Source organism: Halyomorpha halys, unplaced genomic scaffold (assembly GCF_000696795.3).
Source record: "Halyomorpha halys isolate HHAL.00 unplaced genomic scaffold, Hhal_1.1 Scaffold1149.1, whole genome shotgun sequence".
In the NCBI taxonomy this organism is placed as follows: Eukaryota; Metazoa; Arthropoda; class Insecta; order Hemiptera; family Pentatomidae; genus Halyomorpha; species Halyomorpha halys.
Window position 1 is genome coordinate 136,086 of NW_027116429.1, and position 9,877 is coordinate 145,962.

The 9,877-nt window shown below is 28.3% G+C and overlaps 1 protein-coding gene across 2 annotated transcripts; it reads right to left on the minus strand.

The window, feature by feature from the left end:
• Nucleotides 1-40: 40 nt before the first annotated feature.
• Nucleotides 41-7,444, minus strand: kay (transcription factor kayak). Of its 2 annotated transcripts, none has more exons than XM_014433039.3 (5): nucleotides 6,760-6,915; nucleotides 3,532-3,688; nucleotides 2,660-2,823; nucleotides 2,071-2,178; nucleotides 41-840 (listed from the first exon to the last, which is right to left on the minus strand). In XM_014433039.3, the coding sequence occupies exons 1-5, from the start codon at nucleotides 6,763-6,765 to the stop codon at nucleotides 373-375; spliced, it is 903 nt and encodes a 300-aa protein (XP_014288525.1). In that variant the 5' UTR covers nucleotides 6,766-6,915; the 3' UTR covers nucleotides 41-372. The 2 variants fall into 2 exon arrangements, with proteins under 2 accessions (XP_014288525.1, XP_014288524.1); XM_014433038.3 differs by lacking the exon at nucleotides 6,760-6,915 and adding an exon at nucleotides 7,285-7,444 and having other exon boundaries at nucleotides 43-840.
• Nucleotides 7,445-9,877: the final 2,433 nt, after the last annotated feature.

Consider the following 9,877-nt stretch of genomic DNA (forward strand, 5'->3'; position numbering starts at 1 on the left):
TTTCTTCAACACACAATACATATATACATATACACACATTAATGAATTTAATCCACTTTATATGAAACATTTTTTACAGAATTCATTTTAATCAGCATTATAGTTACAACAATCAATTGTTTTTCTACACAAATTGATTTTAATTCTATTATTGAATCTAATAGAAATTGACCTATTTTAAAATAAAGAAGTTGGTATATCAATTACTATGTGCATAAATAATAAATCGACAGTTCCATTCATACAATAAATTTAAATGGTTTTATAAAAAATATTCATCTGTAGACTTCATATTCAATATAGAAGTAATTTCTAATATGGTATTTTAAATATACTGTTTCTCTCTTAAATACAAATAAATTTCAATAAATATCACAGAGATACTAATTTACTAGAATCAGGACTTGATAAATCAACACATCCAGCATTCCGTTGTTGTGTGGCACAAGAGGGGATGAGAGGACCAGACACAGGAGTCAATCCAGTTCCACCTTCCATTATGGATTCAAAATTAAAAGGGATTCCAGCAGTCGGCGTTGTAATAGGAACACCATCAACTTCTGTTGGTATCGAAACCGGAGGGAATGATGTAGGCACTAACAGTGTTGTTGGCCTTTTACCAACACTTCTTTTTAATGTTGATATTTTTGCACAAGTGACATCGTTTTCTTTACCATTGAAAAAATTTTTGGGATCATCGCTGGTTTTAATGTCTTTATTCATTTTAAAGCAACAGGGTTTATGATTGTCTAGAAGATATTGTAACTCTTTCTTCTGATATTCAAGTTCCAAAATATCCTTTTCTAAATCTTTCTTTTTAACTTGTAGTCCTTCAGTTTCCTGAAACATAGCAGCAAATAATTTATGTAAATGAGTTGAAAGAAGAAGATATTCGACTTTTTTTAAAAGATATTAAAGAACTGAAATATACATCAGATTTAATCTTAACTTTAACACTAAGTAAAAGTTGTATTAAGAACATATAAAACATGAGAATCGATTTCAGCTATTTAATTTGAATAAGATTTGGCATCATGAATTGGCATTATTTTCAAAACCTATGAATATATTTTATTATTTCAAATCAAATATTAATTTTTAAAATATTATTAGAGCACTAACAGAAAATTGACTAGTAGAGGCCAGATGTTTATTAATGTGCATAAGTTGTCTACGTGCCACTTTTTAAAATATTGTTGTTTCTGTTTCTCCTCAGTTGTTTTACAGCATCATACACCTTGTTTACACTGATTGTCCAGGCAGAAAGTATACATATTACAGCCATGCAAGCTATACAAAAAAGGATAACCTAATTAATCTTTCCCAAACAAAGGAGGTGGTTGGTAATGTTAATAACTTCACTAAAAAAGAAGTTTAAGAGAACCAAATAAGAATAAGTTCGCTTCAAAAACCAGTTAGTGAAACCACTGTGGTTTTAGAAAGTTCTTTTAAACAAATTAGTTTGGTTAGGGAAAATCCCTAATTTGTTAAAACATGGAAAGAAAAAAAAAATTTTGTTCAATTGAAACAATACGAGTCCAGATAAAAGTTTGTTTCCAAAATATAGTGTGGATTTTTAAATGATTAAAATAAGTTTAAATCAAATAATTTAAACTTATAATCAGAAGGAAAAAAATGGGAGCTAATTAGTAGAAGAGAATGGAAAAATATCTGTTATCACGCAACAAGATGTGAAGATGATTATGGGAAAAGTAATAGAATTTTAGATGTTAGATCCAATGATTTTTAATTTCTTTAATGGTAAATTAATTTGTAGAAATAAATACATGTTTGAAGAGAATTCATTTATTTTTTACTGGCTATAATTTATTTTAATACATGGTTTATTCATGGCAATCATACCACCCAATCCCACAGATAATCAGGAGTTGTCTCTATTTTTATTTACAATCAGACCCCTGGACAAGTACCCAGAAAGAAAAAATAAATAACTTTCAATTACTCATAACAAAAAGAGAGCCAATGTTAATTTCATAGTTGACATTTTGCATTCTAATTCTAAATAATTAACCACACTAACTATGCACTATATTAAATAGTAATCATTACCATCATCAATTCATTAGTATGATCTAATCTCCTTTTTCTGCATCGAGCTGCAGCCAACTTATTTCGTTCTCTCCTTACTGCTCTCCTTTCTTCTTCTTCAGGTGATATCTAAAAATATAATTTTATGATAAAAATTAATATCAGATAATTGTCACTAAAAATATTTCCTACCAATTAAATAATAGACTTAATCAAGGAAACTGATTTAAAAAATTGGAATTAGGAAACAAAGTAAAAGAATAAATTCTAAAAATGCACAAATAAGACATTGTTTACTAAATTATTTGCATGTTTTATTTTTTTTTTTTTTTTACCAGATTATGAAAAATAAACATGTACATAATAGATGGAAACAATTTAATAAAGAAGTCTAATTTCAAATTAAAGTCAATGACTTAATCTGACTCCAAACATTTTCAATTATATTTATTAGCAAATAACAAATTTAGATTATGTCCGAAGAGAAATGGAAAAATATTAGAAATATTAAGAAAATATCATACAAAATTTATATCTTTAACAGGTAATTAAAAATTATTTCAATCTGTTATTTGAAAATATTTTCAAAACGATGAAAAATAAAACTCACTGATTTATCTTTAACTGGACGCCTCCCACCAACATTTCTTCTTGGTTGGCTAATAATTGAATTCCCCAGTATTTCAACGGGCATATTACCACTGTGCTGCTCAGTAATTCTTCCCCCTTGCCAACTTTTAGTGTCAACAACACTCATGAACGTTTTTTGAAGGACTGGAAAAATAAAAAAAAATGTATTTATTTAATGTTATTTACAACTGTATAAATAATAAATACAATAAGTACATATGTTGAATGTTTCATTTACACTTGAAAATATTGGGAAAGAACTTCAACATTGTTGGTACTTTAAGCATTAAATTAGAAGGTCCCGTGGCTATCTTCTTTTCAGACGCCTCAGAGGATTATCAGGGATTGTTAAGGATGAGAGATTAAGAATTAATGGGTTAGGATAAGCTGAACAAAGTTTAATAAAGAAAAGTAGTCATCTATAAATAAAAATACTAGCTAAATCCCCATTAGAAAATTATTTTTTTTCTTTTTACAGCAAACCGAGAGTACAGTACATATGAGAAAAATACTAGACCAATTTAGTTCCTTGATAGCAAAAAAATCATAAACAAACTGCGATCTTGTCAATTCATAATGATAAACAAGGCTTATAGTTTATTAAAATATTTCAGGATTTTAACCATATGATATAACAATATTACTATAATAATATCATCTACTTTTAGACTAAAAAAAAAAAAAGATAAATAGTTCACATTATTCTTTACTGTTATTAAGAGGTAACAACATAGTCAGTTTCTACATGCCAGTTAATAGAATAAAATACAAATATATCTAAAAGAAGATAAAGTATAAAAGTATTCAATAGACAAGACAAACCAGCTTGCTTCCTTTTTTTTTGTTTATTACCTTGAGAGGAAGGTTGCACTAGAGGAGGTACAAATCTTGCTTGATTCTGGTGAGTTTCATCTTGGCATTCTTGAAATGTTTGTTCTATATTCCTTAAGGTTGTAGGGGTGAGTGTAGCAGTAGTTCGGGTTGGTACACCACTATTTAAGCCATCCAACTGAAAATCAAGATAACCAGTTTAACTGAAAGCAGTAATTTATGAGACAGTAAGTATATTAACCCATATATATGGAAATGGTTTAAATGTTTGTCAACAGTTTACTGAACCGATAGACATGATTTTTATTTTGAAAACATTCTGTGTTATCATGGGTTTAAAGCTATTGAAATACCCGATTTCTCCAGTAAAAGATTTAAGAACAAAATAAAAAATTATTAGCGAGTAAGTATACATATTGTTTAGTTATTATATACTAATAAATTTGTGTCTTTCTGAAGAATAACAAAAAAAATTTACTGATTTCATTAAATGGTTTTATATTCACCAAAAACTTATAAAAATCTAATAAGGCTTTGAGAAGGTCAACAAATTTTTTTTTGAGAAACAAATCATCCATTTTTAGTGTTGTTTCAAGCCCTGAAATACCATTTTTCAAAGAAATTAAAAATTTTTGAATCCCCCCCCCCCGATATCTTATGTTCATAACTCCTCAGTATTCCATCCAAATCCTATGTTACCATAAATGTTAGAAAGCTGAACGTGTATAAAATAATAATATTGGAAGATAGTTGACTGTATCAAGTAAGTTGTAGGAATATAGTCTGGGTAGCGGTCAATGAAGGTACAAAATAGTAACAAAAAACTATCTATTAGTAAACGACCTATGCCCCACTTAGCAGAGCATCATCAGGATCAGCCCTGGCAAGGCCCTTTGAAGTGGGGCAAAACTATGTTTACCATTAAATAGTTTTTTATAAATACTATTTTGTACCTTTATTGACCACCACCCGAACTATCTTCCTACAAAAATAATAATATCTATTTAGTTTCAAATTAATTAATTAATTTAAAATGATTAATAAATAAATTTTCTTCAAAATGGGAAGTAAAGTTTTTGTCATAAGGGAATAATTTCCTCAATGCACTATCTAATAGTAATATAAATGATGTATTACACTTGTAGATGATACAACTAATAATCTTGCCTCATCTTTAAAATATATATTCTAATAGCTACTTACTATATTACTGGAAATTAGCTATTTCATTGAATCCATAAATATTATAACAAAAAATATTACACATTTTAATAAATTCTACAATACTAGAACTGAGGATAACGGGAGAAAAATTAAAGACAAATTTCTAAAACCATGTCATGATAAAATAAAAAAGTGGTATGTATTGCTATTGCTTAAGGAATGGTTATAATATTGCTTTGATAAGTTCCATCCTAAGAATGTTGAAAAGATAGATATGCAGACAAGCACTATAATTAGAGATAATAAATAAATTATTATTCAACATTATTGATATTCCACCTAACAAATAACCACAAACACAAATATTAACAAGTCATGGACAGAAATAATATTGATGCAAAACACACAACATCAAAGGTAATAAATACCACAAGAGAACAAAACAAAAAAAAAACATTTCTTGTATCAAATGTATTCAAAATCGTGTAAACTATCCCTCAAAACTCTTATTAATTGAATAATTGAGTTCCTAGATAAAAATCTATCTAAATATATTTTTTTAATTAACCAATGAATGGTAGCAGGAGTTTAACTCACTCCATCAATCTAGACAGCTTGAACTATCATATTGGTACAGAACTACTAGCAACTTTATCTATGTTTCCACCAAATTATATTCTTAATACCCACCCAGTTGCCGGCTCAGTGCCATTTCAGGGAGCTATCTTCATATCAGATAAGTTTCTAAAAATCAAAAGTCATTGCGAGTTGTATTTCCAATAACTAATTACCTTGAATGGTATTAACACTTATTTGTTACTTCCTCATGTTATTAAACCATATGTTACTTCTTATTTTATCATTGCTTTTTAATATTAAAAACATTTAATGGTACTTAGAATTATACGCTAAGCTCAGACCTGAAGATAAAACATATTTGATAATAAATGAATAAATACTTTAAGAGTAATTCTTCAGAGCCATGAAATATCTTTTTAATACACAGCAATTTTGGATTTAAATTCTACTTTTGCAGGCGATCGTCCGGGTATCGGTCAAGAAAGTAACAGAAAAGTAGAAAAATCATCTATCAGAATACTACATTTCGCCCCCACTTGCAGGCTTCAGCAGAGCAAGATTAGAATAAGATACAAATATTGAGATTTGATAAAACTATATAAGACTCTCATTTAACCTTGACAATCCCTCGCAGAGTAGGGTGAAACATTGTTTACTAGTATAGTTTTTCTACTAGTTTGGTACCTCTCTTTACCACCACCCAGACTATCTTCCTACAATCATTAAATATGATCAACTGATAATCTTTTTTAATTTAAATTTAATTTAATATCAATCTTTGATATTTTGTTGATAATTGACTACTTATTTACCAACTCAACTACCAATTATAGCTTATTAAACGAGCACTATCGTTAAAGGGTAACTTAAAAATTGATTATCTATACAATAAAATGACTTCAACAAACAAAACCACATAACATTATCATTGGAGGCTTTAGAGATGAAAATTATATTAAAAGTATATATCTAACATATTTTTAATCAATACATTATGACTTTTAAAGAGTACAAAGGGACTAGTGGTTCAACGGCTGCAACCATAAAACAATAACATTGATGATTTGTAATTTACTGAAATATTTATATTTAAGGATGGACAATATAGTTAATAAACACAACAAATTAACTTATTTAAACACTTAAAGACAGACGTTGAGAGAATAGTAAAACCATAAATATTAACAGTATAAATCAGAGAACAAAAGCAGCATATATGTAGTAAGCAAAACACTTATGAATAAACATCATAATATTATTGAAATCATACTATTTCAGCAAGAAATAAGTTATATCAATTAGAAGTCTAAAGAAGGGACACATTAAAAAGTACAATACACTGATGTTTTTATCAAAAATAAATACTACCTAACCACTCAATGAATAAAAGGTGGAAACGAAGTGCCTTAATAAACAAAATATTTAAAAAAAATTCTATAACTAAAAAAACATTTAATGACAATCAGGAGCAAATATTGCAATAACGACGTAGATAAGATTGTTTACTTTCATCACTGATTCCTTAAGATCACTGCGATATAATCAGAAACCTGATTTCGATACTATTCTTGGCAATAAATGTAATGAACTATAACAAAGTAATAACGATTTAACAATTCAGTAATATCACAAAAACTAAAGGAAGTTCACGTTACAAGGACACCCACAATGACGTCATTCTACTTAGAAATAGTATTAAAACACTCTATATTCGCAACATTCCATAATAAAAGATAAAATGACTAAGGATTGAATAAAAGATAATACATTTAATCTAAACAAATTACATTTTGAAATTTAACCTACCCGAAGACTGTTGTCGAAGTACTTGCATTAACGTTAACGATAATACGAAACAGATAACTAAACAATGATAATTGTTTATAAAACGCGTAGAACCTAATGCAGGCTTAGCCAACCATATAGAGCAATTTATACAAACACGAAAATTATTGACACTAGAATTAAAACAGGTAAAAGTGGTGAGTACTGTAAATCTGTAAAAAGAAAAAAAAATGCAATTAGACTTACAGATTCAATAACATTGAATCCTTTTGAGGCAATAACTGGCTTGTTATCCGATATCTTAAACATCACTGACACTTGACAATACTACCGTTCACCTCACTGAAGTCAGAACACTACTGATGACTAAGCAGGGGGGAAGCCCGGCCCGCGATGATGTCATTCTTGGTGAGTCATTCCTTCTCCCTACCACACCGACTATTATGCTCTTTTAACATTTTTCACCACCTCAAGTAATACAGTTAATTCTCCAGTTATATGATTACATGTTTGGTTAACTTTATATTTGGTTCCAATATACAATTAGTTTTATTAGCTTTGTCTTTGTTGGATCTAATTTAATTATTACAATTAAAACAACCGAGAAACTATTTTTTTATATATTTAATCTTCATTTTCTCTACCACAATATTTCCCTATACATATCGTCCATTAAAATTTACGTTTTTAGCTAAAATATTTTCCATTGTTTTTATCTGAACTTTGATCCCTTGAGTTTAATATTGCATTGTAAATATCAAATGTGTGTATATATATATATATATATATATATGCATATATGTATATATTTTACACACACGTACATTTTTATACATATAGGGTAAAATTGGTCGTAGTGGACTCGTTTAAGGAAAGAATGTTTTATGTTTTTATTTATTTTATACTATTTTTCCTCTTTCAAAATAGTTTTAGAAAAGATGATGAAGTTGATACAATATTTGGTAAAATAAAAACACCACAATAAAGATTTTGGCCTTAGTAGTTGATGCTGTTTTTAAACTAAATTTACTGTAGTTTAGTCACCGAATTACAAACTTTAACTAGGAATCAGATATTTGTATTTTTTATCATGAATGGATAATTTTCAGGGGTTTATTCTTTTGCTGTTAATAAATTTTGAATAACTAGTGATATATTCTGTTGCCCATTTTTTGTTACCTAAGGCGAGTTTTAAATGTCTTTAGGTTTCTTTTGAAGTATGTGAATATAATTTGGTGATTTATAATAAAGACTTTCGTATTCTTTCTAGTTCATATAATGACTTCTATTCGTCCAGTGGCCATGGCATAGAAATTTTAAAAATTTCAGCTTTTTCAGGCCGTCTTCTATTATTCGGGGAAATTTTCATATCATTTAACTTTTCTCCGTCAGATTTAGCTGTAGCAGTACTCTCAGAATTAGTTGTTTTCTGATGATTAGTTTTATATTATTCTAAAAATTTGGCGCTATTTAGCTGTAATTTTTTTATTAAAGTCCATTGATCCTATTCTTTTTATTTTTATAGCCTTCAGTGAATATTCCGTGATAATATTCTGAAGTTTTCGAGATACCGATTTTTTAAAAAAAAAAATTATTCTAGAGAGTAAAATATAAGACTTAGGAGTGATTAATCGAAATGGAGCGCTAAAAAACGTAGTTTTTAACTCTAACATAACATTTTATACTCTAAAAAATATTTAAAAGATACAATAATACATTTATTATGACAAAAAAACTCAATTATATCCAATGTCTTAAACTAATATTATTTTGAACTTGTTATAATTAAATATCATATGTTTAATCAGGACCCAAACGAACTAACAGACTAGTCCAAGAAGCCCGTGAAAAAATCTACGATTTCACCCCAATTGCTTCAATGAAAAAAATTTACGTAAATTGTATTTATATATAATATACTATTATTTATAAAATATATTTATTAACGTATTTAGGTGGAGTCAAAATTTTATGCCTCCCAATCATGGTTGTGAGTAATAAAAAAAAAATTGGCGGCTTTTCCAAAAGTTCAATATTCAATAAAATATTCATTTTCGAGTTATTTAAATGACAAAATCAGGTTGTTGTTTTTTCGAAATGGTTTAATATATATACTTTGGCTATACAAAAAATGTCCTTTGTGGAAGGTCAAGTAAAACCTAAAATAAAAAAAAAAAAACAAAAAAAAAAACGCATTCCTTTTATGTTAGAGCAAATTTGCTAAACTTTGAGCGATAATGGATTTCTTTACTTTCAATAGTTCCCGAGTCGCAGTTTCCTAGTTGGAACCTTTTCTCCATAACCAACAATCAACATTTCGTTATTATGGCAACATTTATTTTGGTTAATATTATGGAACTATTAAACGTACAGATGTTTATTATCACTCAAAGTGAAGATATTTAAATGTAGCATGAACTATGTAGTTTATAATTATTATCTTCACGGGAGTAACAGTTTCTAAGATATATTTGGTATTAAATTCACAAAATGTTGATTTCGCGTTATTCGGTGTAAACCTTTTTATTTATTAAAAATCTTATCTCAGGAACTATTTGACGTACTAATATCTATCAGTACCAGTGCATCCAATTCTCTCGATCATAATTAACTGTTCAGAGCCTTGAAAATACCCGTTTTACCTGACAAATACCCGCCAGTAATACTACTTACAATAACCACCCATGGGTGTAGGCAGGATTTCGCCTAGGGGGAGCAGGCCTCTGCCTATTACACACACATGCTTACATTCATATATATATATATTTTTTTTTCGGCTACCTTGGTAATTCTCACCGAATTTCCACATTTGGCTAGGTTGTTAGTTATTCATGTTGGT